The 19472-nt window shown below is 45.8% G+C and overlaps 1 protein-coding gene across 2 annotated transcripts in view; it reads left to right on the top strand.

Moving 5' to 3' along the window:
* Nucleotides 1–19472, top strand: part of SECISBP2 (SECIS binding protein 2) — a 429157-nt gene that overhangs the window by 291070 nt on the left and 118615 nt on the right. For both annotated transcript variants that reach the window (XM_078675640.1, XM_078675639.1), the window contains exon 9: nucleotides 12591–12738. In XM_078675640.1, coding sequence (XP_078531766.1) covers nucleotides 12591–12738 — 148 coding nt within the window. The remainder of the gene's footprint in view (nucleotides 1–12590; nucleotides 12739–19472) is intronic.

Genomic DNA, 19472 nt, shown 5'->3' with positions numbered 1-19472 from the left:
TGTGAGTCAATCACACTCATTAAGCCCGGACAATACATTAAATCTGTTTTTGACCTCCACTTCACCTAGACCCCTTTGGAACCCTCTACCCCGTGGACCTGTTAGCTTCTGGTGGGATATATGCCACCCCCCAGGACCCGTTGTAGTGCAAGTTTGATTGATGGAATTTCTTCTGGTAAAATTGCTATATGTAGGTGCCCCATGGAACCCAGGTTTATAGAAGAACCCGAGAGGCAAAAATTCAATACCATTTCCCCTTGGCTGAAAATTCTGTTCATACTCCCAGAGGAGCCTAGCCACTGATACTGTGTTATTAAAATTTAAGACTACACAGTCACCTTCTCTGTTCTTCCTTGAACTCCCCAACCATGCTACCCTGCGGGCCATAAGAATATTGTGTCCCACCTCCTGGCCAGATTCCAGATTGTTTGCAAGCCAATGGGTAGCCTTGTTCTTTAATTGGAAATAATCCTCAGTTAGGCCGTCACAAAGAGAGGGTACATTGGCCAAAACCAAAACAAGGGGAGCACTTTCTGGGGGTAGATCTAAAGTCACTTGGTTACATGCGCCTATATCCCTTTTTCCAGAGAATAATTGCCCGGTACCCAATATTTGTGATTCTAATCTGACCTCTTGATGTAATATTGGGTCCCCTTGTAAATCTGTCCGAGCCTCCTGATTTGTTTTTGTAGCCCCTTGATTTCCCTTGGTGGTCATACACATGTTTATACCCCCTGCGTCCGGGAAGCTCACAACATTACCGGTACTCAGTTTTTTTCCTTCTGCGTAAGAGAGGGTACTTGAGCAGCCCTAGTATCTAACAGTTTGGAAGTAACATTACGCTCTGAAGGCTTTCTCTGTATATCAACTAGGGAGTTTAACATGTCGAAATTAGCCTTAGTGACTGTTTCCAAATCACACAAACTTACTGCGACTAACTTTAATCTCTCGATCAGGGGGAGTATTAGAGAGCGAATCAGATGTTCAACATGATCCAGTTGAACCCCATTACCCTGCAAGACAAGTGGGGGTTTTGCCACGGGATCAGTCCGGTCAATTATGTTAGGGGCTATTGGATTCCCCGAACCCTGATGTTCAACCCCCTTTCTAGCTAACTTCTGGATTTTAGCTTTTTTTCCTTTCGACCCACCACCTCTTCTTTTCCTTTTGCCTACAACTCGTTGTTTTCGACGGTGAATCCCTTGGGGGACAAGGAGGGGAGCCTATTGGGGATGACATGCTATCGTGGTTCTCAACTAGGTCGGTGCAACCCAAATGTATAACTGATGAGTTGTTTCCCTCTAAGATACTCACAAGGGAATCTAATTCAATGCTAGACTCTGGTAAACCTAGGTCACTTAAGCGTTGGCTAATGCGATTCTCAGGCGTTAAACAATGCTGGATAGGACCCAGAGAAGACCGTTTGCTAAAAATCTCAGATGATAGCCTCTTTTCAACGTCAACTATCTGGTGATCCAGAGCTACAGAAACCCTTGTGATATAATTATCCAATGTCCCCATAAGGCTACCTGTTATAGATTTCAAGCCAGCCTTCCCCCCTTTGACCAACTGTGACGCCATAATACCTAAGGAAAACTATACTCAAAGTAAAAAGAAATACAAATAAATAGATAAAAACGCCACAGAAATTAGCCAAATAAATCGTTAATGCAGTTCCCAGAATAGAGGCCAAGAGAGATGCCCCAGCCCAGCCTCGGACTGCCCCGGACGGCCACAGACGGCTCGCCCTTTGCCCGGGCTTAGCCCGGCGCAGGCCCGCGCGCGGGCCCGCATCGCGGAGGGAGTGCCGGTGATTTATGCGCCTCCGGGCGCGTTGGTCAGCGTCAGTGTGCGGGACTGCCCCGCAAGGACTCCTGGGGCGTGTAGTCCCCCCGCTCTGCGGCCACTTGCAGGTGGATTGAGCGGCGGCGGGGGGGACTGTCCAGCAGCAAGCGGATGATTCCCAGGTCAAGAGCAGCACAGCAGGGTGGACCCGGATTCAGCACAGGAAGCCCAAGTAAGTTTATCTGCGTCTCCCACTCGGCTCCGGGAGCGCCGGTGTTTTATGCGCCTACGGGCGCGTTGGTCAGCGTCAGTGTGCGGGACTGCCCCGCAAGGACTCCTGGGGCGTGTAGTCCCCCCGCTCTGCGGCCACTTGCACTGTAATACCTAAAATGACATCATTCATGAAAACACTGTGCACTGCAGGGGTGCAAGTTCTAGTTACTTTAGTGCATGAGCTATATATATATACTTGAGTTAACTATAGTGAATTCAGTGGTTTTATGATTTCAAAACAACATTTTAACTGACATTTTCATTTCATAACAGCATCCCCTTGAACTTCGTTTTTTTCAGTGTATGTATATATATATATATATATATATATATATATATATATTTTTTTTTTCTATATTTATATACATACACACACACAAATACCGAAAAAACTCATATATACACACACATATATACACTTAATTATTGTAAGACTGGAGGAGCCACTCACCTGAAGTTCAGGTTGTCTGCAGGAGCGATGAACTGTCGTCTCTCCTCCTAGATCACCTCTCTGCGCTACTGAACTCACTACAGGAGTCCCGGCAGGTGTCCCAAAAGGGAAGGGAAATGGGGCGAGAAAAAGAGAAAGAACACTGCTACTCCACACAGCCTGGTCCAGCCCGGCACCCTCGAGGGGATCTGTAGGGTCGCTTTTTTGAGGACTTGTGTTTCTCTATAAAATGAGAATTGCAACAGAGGAGTACAGAGACACTTCTGGCCCCTCAGGCGCTTTCAACACAGAACATTCATAATAAGGGAGTTATGTTAATCACCTGGTTCTCAAGAGGAGCTGAGATACTCTCTTAGCCTTTGTCTGTAGGTTGCAGGAGAATATAATCCAAATAATAATTCTCTAAGAACAATGCTCCCAAAAAGGAGTCACTGGCTATGATTGTGTCATCTACAGCCAGGTAAATGAATGGCACCTAGACTCATCGTTTTGTTTGCACAATACAACTGTAAACAAATATTCACATCTAGGAACAGGCCCAAAGGGCTACATAAGCCAATGTCCATACAATATGATGATCAGAGGGGTAACAGGATGCTTCCATGTGCAATCAATATTTGTCTTAATATCAAAGTTCTATTCAAATAGTGTAGAAACAAAACTCAGAAGTTGGAAATGAGTTAAAACATAAAATGACCCCAAGCGCGAAATAAATATGTAAATGCCAAAGTCTTGATTTAAGAGTCACTTGTTCCAAATACCAGATGGGCAATTCGCATGGCAAATATGCAAGGACGAGCCTTCCAAACCAACAGAAAATGTCAGTCACACAGCCTTTCACTTCACTCGCAGCCTTAAAGCGCACTGCACTTAGCTGTCCGATGCTTGCTGCAGTCCCGGACCGGCGCATGCTTCTGTCCAATTGTAAAGGAGGAAATCCTGAAGGGAGAACCTGGAGATTAAGCCAAGCACTGACTGGAGCGAGGTTTGGGCTTTTATAGCCAGTTCAGTGGCAGTTAACCACACATGGCTAGCTATGCTCATAAGCATGCCAGATGAGTCAGCCACGCCCATAAGCATGGCAGGTGCAAAAGTCCAATAATGTGACACTGTTGCTAGCACCCAAAAACAACAAGCATTGCCAAAAACAAGCACTGGCACCAACAAATACAAAAAAAAAGAGGCAGAAGAGGAAAAAAAACATACAACTTGGTGAACGTAAACATGAGCAAGCAGTGACCACTGAGGGTGCTGACATACCAGGCAGGACCTAGAGGAGGCAGCAGGAGGGCTTCTTGGCTCTTAAGGTCCCTCAGGAATGAATAGGACTTCTTCCCCCAATCAGTAGTGCACCGCGAGCTGAGCCATGTTTACAGAGTGGTGGAGAAAGGGGGCATGGCCTCCACAGACCTCTTAGCAATCCCGCTGTGTGATACTTACTGGAGGTAACAGGAGGGGTAGTTGGCCCTCTAGGATGTCCTGGGGTCCAACCACCCCTCCTGTTACCTCAAGCAAGGCCTACACAGCAGGATTGCTGAGAGGTTGTCGGACGCCATGCCCCGTTTCTCCACCACTGTGCAAACGCGGCTCCTGGTGCAGTACTAGTAGCAGAATTAAGTCCCCTTGGCTCTGGAGTTTCCTTTTAAGGGCAGGCGAGAGGGGTGAGGCAGCACATGGACAAGAAAGGGCAGGCAGGAGGGACAGGGACAGCACAAGAACAACGGAGGGCAGATGGAAGAGGCAGGGGGCAGCAAGCCGACCAGAGGACAGGGTGGGGATCATGAATGGTTGGTGAAAGGAGCAGGGGCAGCACTCAGACAACGAAGGGCAGGCAGGCAGGTAGGTTTGGCTCAGCAGGCTGACCACAGAGGGCTGAGTTGGATGGCAGGGGCAGCATATGGAATAAGGAGATTAGGCAGAAGAGGCACAGGCAGCACATTGCCACAGAGGGCAGGCAGGAAGGACTGGGGCAGCAAGCTGACAACAGAGTGAACGCGGGAGGGACTTGGCACCATAGGGACAATGGAGGACAGATGGAAGAAGCAGATGCATCCCACCTTGATCTGGACTGCTCTAGTAAGATATAAAGAATGAAAGGACTCAACCAATCTTATAATCTTGGAGTTCGGAGCAGGAAACCTTTTCTGAAGTCATTCAAACAACATAATCATACAGATAACTCCACAACCGTTTATTACTCGAGAATGCAGGGAGGAATGAAGTGGAGTCCCCTATCCACGGAATTTCGGACTTTATGGCACTAGCTCATAGCTAGAGGAATAAACATCACAACTGTTCACCTGCCAGGAGTACAAAAAGAACTGGATGACAAACTAAGCAAAATAATACTCGAAAATGACATGCAATGTTTTGCAAACAATTCCTTAAAGCTTCGGTGCCAGGGGTATATCATAATAAGATCTGTTCACAAACTTAGGAAACACATAAGGCCAAGTCATTGCAGCCATACTTTAAGATAAAAGGGATAAAGGAGAAATTGTGATGGCTCGATTGGGTAGAGGCATATCCATATTGGTTTTTTCTATCCCACTAATAATGAGTGGTCATGAAAATGAAACAGTGAGAATTATCCCAATACTCTTGGAATGGCTACATCAGTGGGGTTCATAGATTTTTTTCACCTGTCCAAACAATGACACAGGAGTCTATACTGCTGACCAAACTGTATAAACAAAGCACAGGGCAAAACCTATAACCACACCCTACAGTTGTTGAACTTAGCAGCTTTGTGCCTGAATTCCTACAATTCCAACTCCTCGGGCTTCCTTAGTATTGCATTTACATTCTGAAGGACGCTAAGAAACCTTCCACCAGAACATATTATTCCTTTAAGTGGAAACAATTCTTCATATGGTGTAATTAGACAAACTTTGACCCCAAAAAATGACAAGAAGAAATGGCCTTACCTTTTCTTTTGCATCTGACACAATCTGATTCAGTTTTCTTTCATAGTAGTTCACGCAGCAGCAATTAAGGCATCTAGAAGAGCCCACTGTGAGCCTCATTCATTACTTTACGGGTGATTAAGGATTTTCAGAAGGTCTTGAGAAGATTCTTCCTCTGATTATGCAGTGTGCTGCTCCTTTTGGCTTAATTCAGAATTATTAATCATAATGGGCTTACTGTTAGAACCTTTGCCAAAGTCTCTCACCGCTCATGGAAAGCCGGTTATTCAGTAGCTTTCGGTTAGGGTTAGTGAGATTTAGATTAGTAGTTTTATGTAGAGCATTTAAAACCCAATTGATGGCAGAGTACTTTATATGAGTTGTTTACCAAGAGCAATTAAGACATTAAAACAAAATACATTGATCTTTATAGGAAAACCATCTTATATCATATAGTGTACTCGGGTGGGGGTGGCAAGAAACCATAACTACAAGAATACAGACATTCTAGCATCATCAAACAGTTGCAGAGAATTATTTCAGAAACTGATTGACCCCCAGTAATGTTAACTTAAGGGCAACTGATCCAACCAAAATATAGTTCAGTAAGAGGACTGACATAAGGTTTTCCTCGAAGGCATTGGGCTAGATCTAAGTCTTTTTTGTGTCCTAATTTTTTATTGAGAACGATATCACATAACGTGCACAGAGCAGAACCAAACACTATATTCAATACAATACAGTTGGGGGGGGAGAAGAGGGCAGGGAAGGAGTGGGGGGAATCAAGGGGAGAGGTCACATGGTGAATTCATTGCTGACATCCCCTGCACTTTATAAACCTCCAAGTGTCAGTGAACCTTTGAGGACCCCGTCAGCCGAGCGCGAGAAGAAGGGGGGGGAGACTTGCCCCTGGGAGTGGGGTGATGTTGGCGTTAGTAGTGGGAGAGGGAGCGGGGACAAGCATCAGAAGGGGTTCGTGCCTCCGGGCTATTGCGTTCTATGGTGCTCTACTGGAGGGGGGGGTGTTCTCCATCTGTACGCGGAAAGTGGGATGGGACGACGATGGGGGGTCCACAGTGTAGAGGGGGTCCACACACATACGCGTCCGAGGGGGAGGGCAGAGGAGACAAGAGACAGAGGACCGAAGCGACAAAGAGTAGAGAGTAAAATGACGGTTTGAGAAGAATTAACTTTAAGTCTTAATCAAACGGCTGACTGACAAAAAGTCTATACAGTTAGGAAAGAAATTCTATAAATCAATAAAAATACTATCTTAGATTCTGCTCTCTAATCAAGTCAAAAGGTTGTGGCACATCTCCAAAAGAGACCATTTTTTTTAGGGCTTTAGACCGAAAAGCCAAAGCTTCAGTATGGTCTAACATGACATAATAGGGCTGGATTAACACAAATACATTCATATAAACCAATCATTGTCAAATACAATATACATCAAATAAGATACATCCAACGAGCGTCTACTTTTCTGCAAATTAATAAACAATTGTGCACAGGAAATGAATATGACATGACATTTATATAATTCAGCAATATAAATTACTGTTCAGTTTATGAATGGTCACTAGAAAAGACGTGCGCAAAGGTCCTTGAATGTTACACAGACAGGAACATCCTGCTTGTTGCTATTGCTTCCTCAAGAGAACTCAAATTACTTACTTATGCCTACTATGCCTCCTGGCATATAGGCAATCAACCAGGACTCTCCAGCTATCTCTGTCCTTGGATTTTCTTTCAATCTGTCTCAAGATGCAACCCATCACCTTGCAGTCAGCCTCAAGGTCTTGACGCCAGGTGTTTCTAGGCCTTCCTCTGCTCCTTTTCCATTGCGAGTTCCAGGTAAGGGCTAACCTAGTGATGTTTGAAAAGAACACAATGTAGAAAAGGTATATTTTATAAAAGACCATCACCACGGATGCTGTTATTTTGCGGAATATCTGAAATAGGAAAGCACACAGAACAACACATGCAACTGAACAATGCTTGTTCATATAATAAAAAAATGCACTTTCTTTCTGTATATCTGAATGACGTAATTGTAAGCTTTTTGAGGCCTAATCAAGCTAACTTAAACACATCTAACTTAAACATAATTGCTAATAGCTAAAAACGCTTCTGCAGAAACCTATGAGCAATGCCTTATGCCTGCAGCATGCAAATTTGAAAACACTCTTCACTGCTATAAAAAACCACTTAAGTAAGAAACATTTTTCGAAATGTGATAAATCTTTCTTGAGCTAGTGTTTACCCTTGCAATTTCATTTACTGCGTCTTTTAGAGCCACAAAGTCTATCTTCAGAATTCTCAACAGTGCAGTGTTACCCTAGTTGAACCTTAATATCCTGAGGAATTGAGCAACTTGTTTGAGAGCCAGATCCAGGATGAAATGTTTTTAATTCGCAATAGAAGTTACATTGACATTGTCTCAGCTAAACATTTAGTGCATTCCACATTGAAATGGATGAAGAACATTCGAAGTGTAGTGAGCCAAGTGCAATGGGAGCAATTACTGGATATCAAATAAACTCCATTTTGACAGGGCTCAGTGTAAGACCGTGATGAATCAACCCGCTCTAAATGTCATCAATGACTTGGACCATGGATTCTTTATCATTAGGTGGGAGTTCATGTGGAACTGAATATCATTCAAACCTAGGTTTGATACAGGATGTTAGTTTAGGGGGCAACGGGTTCTTAGAAGAGTGAGAAGTGTAGGAGAAGCATTTAGACCTAGGAAAACCCCTGTGCTAGAGTGGCTGTGTTGGAAAGAGAGTTGGAGAGAGATGGCTCTTCTAAGGATTAGCCCTGCCCTCTAAACACTCCCTGGACACTCTTCACATTCTTTTCACTGCGCCGTCAATTTCACTGCGCCGTCAATTCACTACAGCTTGCCTCACGGGTCTCGCCCTCGCCTCAATTAGCATTGTCTTCTTGTCTCCCGAATGGGCTGAACTTCCTCTTCGCGGCGCCTCACCTTATTGATAGTCACATGAAAAGGATAACTGTTCAAAACTCACTCCCACCCATGTTACTGCTCATGAATATGGTCATTTTTTAATTGAGTGGTCTGCTCTTAACACTTACTAACTTGCCCATTGTTTCAATTTTTCTCCCCTTTTTCTTCCCCTCTATTTTCATTTGTATTTTATTGCTAAACTGTATGATTGCTTCCAATAATAAGGATGACAAATTGTTTGTAAAACAGGCTCGTTTTATCTTTACTGTCCTGAAGATGATCCCATGTATCTAAGCCCAGGGATCGAAACGTCGACACCAAGTGTACCATATGTCACAGAATAATATGTATATAATGCACAGTGGTACGAGAATCAAGTCTGTCCAAAACACACCTACATACAGACTCCTTCCTTTTGCCTGAACCCCTCCCCCATACCCTGTTTTGTTTTGTTCATGTGGGTCACTGGTTGCGTTCCACTTGTATTTGTTAGTTTTCGTTATTATAACTTATTTTCTGAGATAAATGCTGTCCGGCTGGACAAAGAACATATTGTCTATTTAGCATATGTTTACAAGTTGTTTCTCTACTTGCCATAGCTTCAGGACCTCTGTCTTTAACTCCAATCCAAAACATTCCGCCCCACTCCAATCCACCTCACCCCACTCCAATCCACCTCACCCCAATCCGCTCCACCCTGTCCCACTCCAATCTGTCCCACTCCAGTCCATCCCACTCCAGTCTGCCCCACTTCTGTCTGCCCCACTCCAATCCGCCCCACTCCAGTTCAAAACTGTCTACCGCACTCTAATCCACCACACTCCAATCTCTCACTCCATTCTAAAACAATCTGCCCACTCCAATACGCCAACTCCAATCTGCCAACTCCAATCTCCAAAACAATTGTTCCCACTCCTGTCCATTCCATTCCACTCTTTCCCACTCCAATCCAAAGCAATATGCCCCACTTCAATTTACCCCACTCCAAAAGAATCGGCCCCTTCAATCTGCTCCACTCCAAAACAATCTGCCCCACTCCAACACAATCTGCCCCATTCCAATCTGCCCCTACTCCAATCTCCCCCCACTCCTATCTGCCCCACTCTAATCCAAAACTATCTGCCCATTCCAAACCGCCCTATTCCAATCTTACCCACTCCAATCCTAACCAGTCTGCTCCAGACCACCCACACCATTCCAATGCATTCCAATCCAATTTACCCCATTCCAATCCAATTCACCTCACTTCATTCCAATCAACCCCACTACCTACTCCAATCCACCTCAACCCAACCCACCTCACCCCAGTCCACTTCAGTCAGCCCCACTCTTGTCCACCCCACTCCAATCCACCCCACTCCAATCCAAAACAGTCTGCCCCTCTCTATCCACCCCACTCCAATCTGTCCCACTCCATTCTAAAAACAATCTGTCCACTCCAGTCCTCCAACTCCAATCTGACTCACTCCAATCCAAAACAGTTGGCCCCACTCCAATGCATTCCACTCCAATCTTTCCCACTCCATTCCAAAACAATCTACCCCACCCCTAATCCACCTACTCCATCACAATTCACCCCACCCCACTCCTATCAACCCCACCCCACTCCATCCCAATCAAGCCCATTCCAATCTACCCCACTCCAATTTAAATCATCTCACCACAATCCAATCCACCCCCTCCAATCTGAAACAATCTGCCATCCTCCAATCTAATATGATCCACCCCACTCCAGTCTAGAACAATCCACTCACTCCTATCCAAAACAATCTGCCCTACTCCAATCCAAACAGTCTGCCCTACTTCAATCCAAACAGTCTGCCCCACTCCAATCCAAACAGTCTGCCCCACTCCAATCCAAACAATCTGCCCCACTCCAATTCAAAACAGTCTGCCCCACTCCAATCCAAACAGTCTGCCCCACTCCAATCCAAACAGTCTGCCCCACTCCAATCCAAACAGTCTGCCCCACTCCAATCCAAACAATCTGCCCCACTCCAATTCAAAACAGTCTGCCCCACTCCAATCCAAACAGTCTGCCCCACTCCAATCCAAACAGTCTGCCCCACTCCAATCCAAACAGTCTGCCCCACTCCAATCCAAACAGTCTGCCCCACTCCAATCCAAACAATCTGCCTCACTCCAATTCAAAACAGTCTGCCCCACTTCAGCCAAAACAATCGGCCCCACTCCAATCTGCCCCTTTTCAATTTAAACCATTGTGCACCACTCTAATCAGCCCCACTCCAATCCAAAACAATTTGCTCCACTCCAAAACAATCTGCCCCACTCCAATCCTAAACAATCTGCCACAGTCCTATCCAAACAAGTCACCCCACTCCACTCCAATCCACCCCAATCTAATCTACCTCACCCCAGTCCAATCCTCCTCACCCCAATCCAATCCACCCCACAATCATCCAGCTAAATCCAATCTACCCCACTCCAGTCCACTCCACCTCAATCCAATCCACCCTACTCGAATCCACCTCGCTCCATCCATCAAACTGCAATCCGATCTATTCCACTCTAATCCACCCCACCCCCAATTCACCCACTCCACTCCAGTCCACCCCACCCCAGTCCACCACCCACTCCAATCCACCCCACCCGCCCCAGTGCACCCTGCCAGAGCCCACTCCACTCCATTTAGTCCACCCCACCCCACTGCAGTCCAGTGCACCCAGCTTTACTCCAATCCACCGCACTATGCCCCAATCCAATCCACTGCACCCCAGTTCAGTCCACCCCACTCAATTAAACCCATCCAGCCCATCACACTCAAATCCACCTCATTCCAATCCAGTCCACCCCATTCCAGTCCAATTCACCCTACTCCAAGCAAATCCACCCCCTACTCCAATCCAGTCCAATCCACCCCACTCTAATTCACCCCACTCCAAACCACATTACTGTAATCCAATCCACCCCAAATCAGTCTAATCAACTCTAATCCACCCCACTCCAATCCACCTCACCCCATTTCAATCCACCCCAATTCGATCCAACCACTTCAATTCACCCCACTCAGTCCAACCCACTCTACCTAATCCAGTCCACCCCAATATACTCCAGTCCAATCCACCCCACCACTACCTTAATCCACTTTAATCCACTCCACCCAGTGGTGTAACGAAATTTGAGGAGGGCCCCCTACAAGGTACTTGAAGGGCCCCGCTCAGGATTTTATCAGGAGCTTTTGTACGAGAGTACTGTGCTGAGGGGTCCCCCGCTGCTCGGGCCCCCCCCCCCGCATCGCGTGGTCGCGGGGGCCTGTGTTACGCCACTGACTCCACCCTATTCCACCTCACTGCACTATGCGCCACTCCACTTATAGAAAAATAAACGCACTTTCTTGCACAATTTCCCCCCCCCCCCATTTCTTTAAAAAAAAAAAGTCCAATTTTATTATCTTTTGGGAATTTTTTCAGTTAACACCAGGGGAATCCACAAACCAGGGGTACCTTTTAGAATCCCCACCATGTGGGGGGAAAAGGACGCACATTTGGCCTATACAAATGTTTTGTCAAAAAGTTATGAGAGTTTAAGCGCAAACTGCCCTAAATACGAAAAAAGGCTCAGCTCAGGAAGCAAAAGCATCAGCAGTTATGATGTTAAGTTATTTTTCCACTAAATGGATTTCCTATTTTTCATGTTCTTGAAGTGGCTTTCAGTTATTTCTTTTTTTAATGAATGTTTATACTACGATCCTCGTCAGTAGGACAGTAATTTATCATCTGTACGGTATGCTGCATTTACTAGAGGCTGTCCTTTGCGGTTTGACGCTTAGAACCAGTCAAGGCAGCCCCAAAACATGCTGTCCCAAATGAGTTGTCTTCGTTCTCATTAGGACCCAGAGGCCACCTGTCCCTAGCCCCAATCTTGCTGCCAATGTTGATACCCTTCTTGAATAGATTGTGGAAAGCCAAGATAAAAATGATAGCAGCAGATTTATCCATAGAAGGATAAGAGAGAAAGTAGTAAGTCAAGAGCAGACCACTGACCCATCTCACTGAAGTTGTTAGAGATATTTAACACCAGTGCTTAGCTATTACAACCTTAAGGATGCACACTTGTTTAACATATGAACTGGAGTTTTTGTGGCATTTCGGTATAATAAAAAAAACATAGTTCAGTAGGGCCTGAGGTTGTAAATGTTGTGCTCTCATGTTGCTTTTTGTGCTGTTTTTTTCCTTGTGTTTAGAGCCAATCCTCGAGGAGGAAGCCTATAACTATGCAGATAATGTAATTCAGAGCAGCTCGGAAGTGATACCTGATGCAGCTGCACTGGATACTCCTGCCTCATCGGTGAACCCCAGTCTTCCTAAAATTCACAGTAGGAGATTTAGAGAGTAAGTGCTTCTACGCAATTTGTGCTATAAAAATGTACCACACAAATGCCAAGGCATGTTTAGTATGTTCTGTCTTGCATACATTCAACTCCCTGTAGCTTTTATTTGAAATGTAGACGCAAAAGGTTCTTTTTGGATAATTACGGCACCCGAAGTGTGCATGTTTTCTGTTGGTATTTGTTTTTTATTAATACTTAGTAATATGTCTCTGCAACTGTTAATTGTGTGCATTTTAGGAAATCAATATATATTGGCATTGCAATTGTGGTCTGCCTTCCACAATTATAAAGAAATAACATTGACATTTTATGTCTCTTTCATTTTACTTACCAGACAGTGGCTCAACAATTTAAATCTTTCCTTTTTTGTGTGCAAGGCTGTCATTAATATTTAACTAGAAAGTATACAGTGTCTGTAAGCCTAGTTCCTTGCAATGCAGTGCTTTATAAAAAAGACTAGCTTTCACTGTTCTCATTCGTCATGAGTGCCCTCATTACTGTACCAGTTATGACTGAAAAGTGCTTTGTTAAACCGCAGTTGAATCTCACTCAGCCAACACAGACTTCCATAGTAAAGTGCTTCTCTGCTACGAAATATTCATAAATACCCCAAAACATACACTATGTTAATGTTCAAAATTAAGAAACACTTTTCATGGAGTATTCATTCATTTGTAAACACAGATGCCTATCTAAGGCCAGGTTGTTATGTCATTTGTAGATCTGCCCTGAGACCGTGTATACTCTGTCAAGGTATTTTGTTAACTAAAAACGACTTTACAGGGGATTTGAAGCCTGTCCAGGTCTTGCCATTCGTTGGCTTCATCTTCACTCTCTTTTCCTCGCGTCTCATTGGTCAGCCCATTGGCCAAGTACACCTTCCCGTCCACGGCCACTGTCCTTCCAGTGGTTGTGCACTTCTGGAGGAAATGTTTGGTATTGCCTTTGTAGCAATGCATAGGAGTGCACATGTTTGCAGGCCATCTCCCCTACTCCTCCTCCCTCTCACCTTGTTGTTGCCACCTGTCCACTGCCCCCCTCTAGTATCGATGCTGCTTGAATCCCCTTCCAAAACCTCCCTCTTCGTTGCTGCTTCCATATGCCCCCCAACCCCTTCCAGTTTCGTTGCTTCTTCCACCCACCTCCACTGACCTCCTTATTCGTTGCTGCTTGCACCCCATCCACCTTCTCTTGTCATTGCTTGCAGTCGCCTCCCCCCTCCTGCATTGATGCTCTGGTCTTTCTTTTTAAAGGTTCACCCAAATACTGGGGAACAGGAATTGCTCCATATTGTGTACATGAATTTTTAACTGACGCAGCACTGAAATCAGTCAACAGCTGCTGTGACACCGTGCCTTTGGATACCACAATTTCTTGCGTCTCACAGAGAATTAAAGGTGCTACTGACCTTCCCCGACCGACAAGAAAAGGCCTAGAGCTCCCAGGTGATTCTACTGATGTGCAAAGCCAGCGAGGTGGGAAAAGTCAACCCTATTGTGATATTGAGTGAATGGGCCAGGGTTACGTGGCCTACACGCTATTCCATACTTAAAGATCGCGATTTAAGCGTAGTATTAACTCCCACCCCTCAAAATTTCAGTTTATCTGGTACCATATAGAAGACTACCAATCTAGGCGATATATAAAGGCATGATGTGATGTGAAGTGACAGCATGACAGCAGCACCTGAAAAGAACTTCAAAGAAGTAAATGTTAAACACTGCGGCCAAGTGTTTGGTGGTACATGTATACATTGGGAACACCAGTAAAAAGTGGCACATCAAGTAGTAAAATGTGGTGAAAGAGCAGACAGAAGATAGGTCGAGGTTGGATGATTGATGAAACCGTTTTGGAAGGCAGTGCCCCCTACTTCTCCCTCTCCTTTATATTTGTGTACTCTCTCCATAAAGTAAAAAAATAAAATATTTATCTACTGACGGTCGATTCTTTTACTGGAGTATTAGCGTCATGGTCATGACATTATCTCTGCTCCAGAGCCCTGCACACTCTGCAGTTGAAATTCATAGTAGGATATAACTCACGTTCTGGCTCACCGCTGACTCTGTGTGTGATCTTAAACCAGCAGCATTATTACATTTGAAGGTTGAGTTGGAACCTGAGCCCTCCCCTGTCGTCGCTTGCACCATCCAATCATTGGTGTCTGCCCCTCCCCCATTGCCACCACCCCGCCTGGAAAAAAAGCGCTGTGCTACGACCAGCGCTGGCTCGTTCATAGCCATTTTTTCCCATAAGCATTGGCAAAATTAGTAGGTCTCGGGAAACATCATTTACTACGAAGGAATTACCCCGCATAACGTTTACCACGCGTCACTCACCACGAAAAGGTCTTTTCCACGCGTATGCTTTCAACGTCCGTCTTTACCACGCGAGTGGTATTCCTTCGTGTCGTTCTGCCTGTACGATCTGCGTGGGCTTGGGGGGGGGGGGCTGGGGGGGCTAGGGGGAGTTGGGGGGGGGGCTAGGGGGGGTTGGGGGGGTCTCCCCCCCAAAAAAAACACAAGCGGATAACAATAAATAAATAAGAAAACTTAAAAAACGAACAAGGAAATAGCCTCACCAACAAGGAGACGTGTACGTCATAATTGAAGTCCTTTCACAGTTTTGATAGACGTGTTTTGACGCTTGTTTCCGTGGTCGGTGGAAGAAAGGGCTGATGGGGAAAGACGTACAGGGGTCAGATAAGAATCTAAACTTTATTAATTAAGGTATTATTTAAGCGCATTATGAAAAAAATAAAAATAAAATGTAAGGGAATCTGTTGTTTTTAATTGTTTAAAACATCGATCTTTTCCTTCGTACTGCATGTAGCCTATCAGCATCGTTATGTAAATTTAAATGAGACGTGAGATGTTTCGTAACGTTCATTTTGCGGAGTAAAAACATGCGTTGTCAAATGCTGCGTGGTGAAGACACATGCGAACTAAAGTTCGCGTGGTAATGCCATGCGTGGAACTTGTCTTCGTGGAAAAATCATATATTCGTGGCTTATATGCAGCATGGCTGAATTTCTTTTTTAAAAAAGGCACTATGTAGCGACCAGCCTTGACTGCATTATATCGCTTTTTTTGTTTTTGTTTTTTTAGCTCTCAGCAGTATTGCCCAGTATCCATGCTACTCTCCAAAATGGTTAAAAAAAAACATTAGCAAAGTCAATAGATTTCGCATAGGCAAGGCCTATTGGCTTTGCCAATGCATGTTAAAAATAAAATGTCGATATTAGAAATACCTATTGATACACAACATGGCTGAGACAATCTTTTTAATTACCCATTAACAGAAAAGGTACAGCAAATGGAGTCAGAAAGAAGGCAGCCTCTTTACAGAGACATTTTCACTCTGTTGCTTTGAGCATTGAATGCATTATTTGTCAGGGTAAGTTATTATTTCTGAGCAAGGATTCAAGCTGTTCCTTTTACCTTAATATTACCTACATTTTGTTATGTAGCTGTATTTTAACCTCACTATAGATCATTGGGTATCGTCTGCCATATTAGACTCTTCTCCTCAGAAGAATCTTATTTGGGGCCTTTTCTGACACCAGAATGGCTCCTCCCTTTGACATATAGGTCTATTGTGTATGTGTTGACGAGTCTGGCATGGCTTTCCTTATAATACATACATGTCACATACAAATCAGTCATCTGTGTATGACGAACATGCGAGGCCACTAACACTTTAACAGGTATCACTTAGAAAAACAGTTAAACATGCATGCAAACTGCATTACAAAAGAAAGAAACAAGGAGCCTCAATGAAGGTTTTTAAAGGCTGTTAATCGCCAAAGTTACATCAAACGAAATTGCACAAGGGCATACAGTTAAAGCAGCACTGTACAGAAGGAATCTTGTGACAACCCGAAGGCACTTGGTGTGTAGTGATATATACAAGTGAAAGGTGACGACGCAAGTGGGCAGAGTGAACAGCGTGAACGGCGCAAGGTGAACAATGATGACAATATATACAGGTAACAAATATCTATATTTACAATCATTATTTGTCATTTTCTTTCTCAATAAAGGATTTGCGCCCAACAATTGCGCTGTAGTGTCGACGACGTTTCGACCCTCGTTACTTGGGGTCGTCTTCAGGACCGGGTTGTCAATTTGTAGGTGTGCTGCAGGGGAAGAAAGGGCGATGAGCGCAAGGGATGGGCTGGTGTGCGACCAGAGTCAGGGGTGACAAGTGACTGTGAGGCGGGCTAACAGGCGATGAGTGATTCGAAGGTCACCATTGCCCTTCCCCACCGCCATTTGGCGTAGCCTGACCTCCCTTTCCTTTCCTTTCAGGCGCCGCCCTGATTGGACAGGACCACTGGTATCTACCCCCCCTCGAATTCCCATACTTCATACAGGTAATACTTCTAATTTAATTTGGCCCTCTGTTGATTTTATATGGAAATCGAAGGACGAAGCTCCATCTGTCCCTTCCATTTCCTCAGGTGCTACACTCAGTCGCTCCCGGACCAACTTTACCGGACCTCTCCGGCTGGTTCATTGATCTATCACTCCCACAGGTTAGTAATTCCTTCCCCTTACACGGCCCCCGACCTCCGCACAATGGCTGTTCATGCATGCTGTTGTCATACCCATAGCCGCCCGTGCACCGACTAATGCGGTCTATCTTACGGCTGATTTCCTCTTCTTGATCCCCCCCGCATGACTCCTTGCCCTGCTGATCGGCTCCCTGTTCCCGCCCCCTAATGCTAGTTAGCCTAAATGCGCGCCGCATGCGTTCCCCGGCTATTGACACATGGCATTCCTTGTACTTAGCCCACCCTTTTTTATATCTCTTCACGTCAAGAACCACTACTGGACACCCCCACTGATCCCATGCCAGGATCACCACCTATTCCAGCGCGAGCGCTATCCATGCAGCGCTTGTTTTGTGGCAGCTTCTGTTTTTAACTACCCGTTTTGTATCTGATTTAAAAATTTGTTTTTAGAGTTATTCCCTGGTCTTACCTGCCTGGCCTCGCATACCCCCACCTCTGCCATCACACCTGCACTGTAATTGTGGTAAATCACCGCGTTTTGCGGGTCCTTCGCCCCTGACTCGCGGCGGCCATCTTGGGTGAGTGGGTCCCAGCGCGCCAGCAAGTCCTCTCTCCATTTCGTTTGGAGACTACTTAGGATGGCTAGATTGAGCAGCGCGCCCTATTCCAGCGCGAGCGCTATCCATGCAGCGCTTGTTTTGTGGCAGCTTCTGTTTTTAACTACCCGTTTTGTATCTGATTTAAAAATTTGTTTTTAGAGTTATTCCCTGGTCTTACCTGCCTGGCCTCGCATACCCCCACCTCTGCCATCACACCTGCACTGTAATTGTGGTAAATCACCGCGTTTTGCGGGTCCTTCGCCCCTGACTCGCGGCGGCCATCTTGGGTGAGTGGGTCCCAGCGCGCCAGCAAGTCCTCTCTCCATTTCGTTTGGAGACTACTTAGGATGGCTAGATTGAGCAGCGCGCCCTATTCCAGCGCGAGCGCTATCCATGCAGCGCTTGTTTTGTGGCAGCTTCTGTTTTTAACTACCCGTTTTGTATCTGATTTAAAAATTTGTTTTTAGAGTTATTCCCTGATCTTACCTGCCTGGCCTCGCATACCCCCACCTCTGCCATCACACCTGCACTGTAATTGTGGTAAATCACCGCGTTTTGCGGGTCCTTCGCCCCTGACTCGCGGCGGCCATCTTGGGTGAGTGGGTCCCAGCGCGCCAGCAAGTCCTCTCTCCATTTCGTTTGGAGACTACTTAGGAAGGCTAGATTGAGCAGCGCGCCCTATTCCAGCGCGAGCGCTATCCATGCAGCGCTTGTTTTGTGGCAGCTTCTGTTTTTAACTACCCGTTTTGTATCTGATTTAAAAATTCGTTTTTAGAGTTATTCCCTGGTCTTACCTGCCTGGCCTCGCATACCCCCACCTCTGCCATCACACCTGCACTGTAATTGTGGTAAATCACCGCGTTTTGCGGGTCCTTCGCCCCTGACTCGCGGCGGCCATCTTGGGTGAGTGGGTCCCAGCGCGCCAGCAAGTCCTCTCTCCATTTCGTTTGGAGACTACTTAGGTAGCCATGCTTACGCGCAGCGGCCACGCGCAGCGGGGACGCCGGACTGACGCCGGAGTTACGCCAGAGTTTAGCCCGTCCGGGCCCAGACGGGCTCAGGGCTGGTCGCTATGCCCGCCCCTGTGGAACCGCGTTATACTCGTATTGGGTATAGGAGGGAGGAACTTATGTCTTGGCGGTCTTCGAAACCCCCCACATGTAGATATGTCCACGAGGGTGGACAACCGTTCCTGCCTTGCGGGACATGTACTGTGGGTCGGGGTCCGACCCCTGATAAATTGGTGCTTTCGATAGCTTTGTTGAATTGTCGGTCTCTACCCAGTCATGCCACAGAAATTAACTCCCTTATTTTGGACCACAAGCTGGAGGTGTTATTTTTAACAGAGACCTGGATTTCCTCCTGCTTGGGCCCCGACATGGTTAGAGCTCTCCCTTCTGGTTTTCTTATTACACATTTTGATAGGCCTGTGGGGAGGGGAGGAGGAATTGCCATCCTTTATAGGGACTCGCTAGTTTGTAAGGTTCAGGACGGAGGGATGAGCGACTGCGAGAGCTGTCAGTTCTCTCTTCGCCTGTCACCCACTGCGTCTTTGACGGGCCTTCTGATCTATCGTCCGCCCGGGACCTTGGGAAATTTTCTTAACTCCTTCCTAGAATCAGC

Source organism: Lissotriton helveticus, chromosome 2_1, assembly GCF_964261635.1.
Source record: "Lissotriton helveticus chromosome 2_1, aLisHel1.1, whole genome shotgun sequence".
Classification (NCBI taxonomy): domain Eukaryota; kingdom Metazoa; phylum Chordata; class Amphibia; order Caudata; family Salamandridae; genus Lissotriton; species Lissotriton helveticus.
This window is presented reverse-complemented; position numbering and strand designations above follow the sequence as displayed.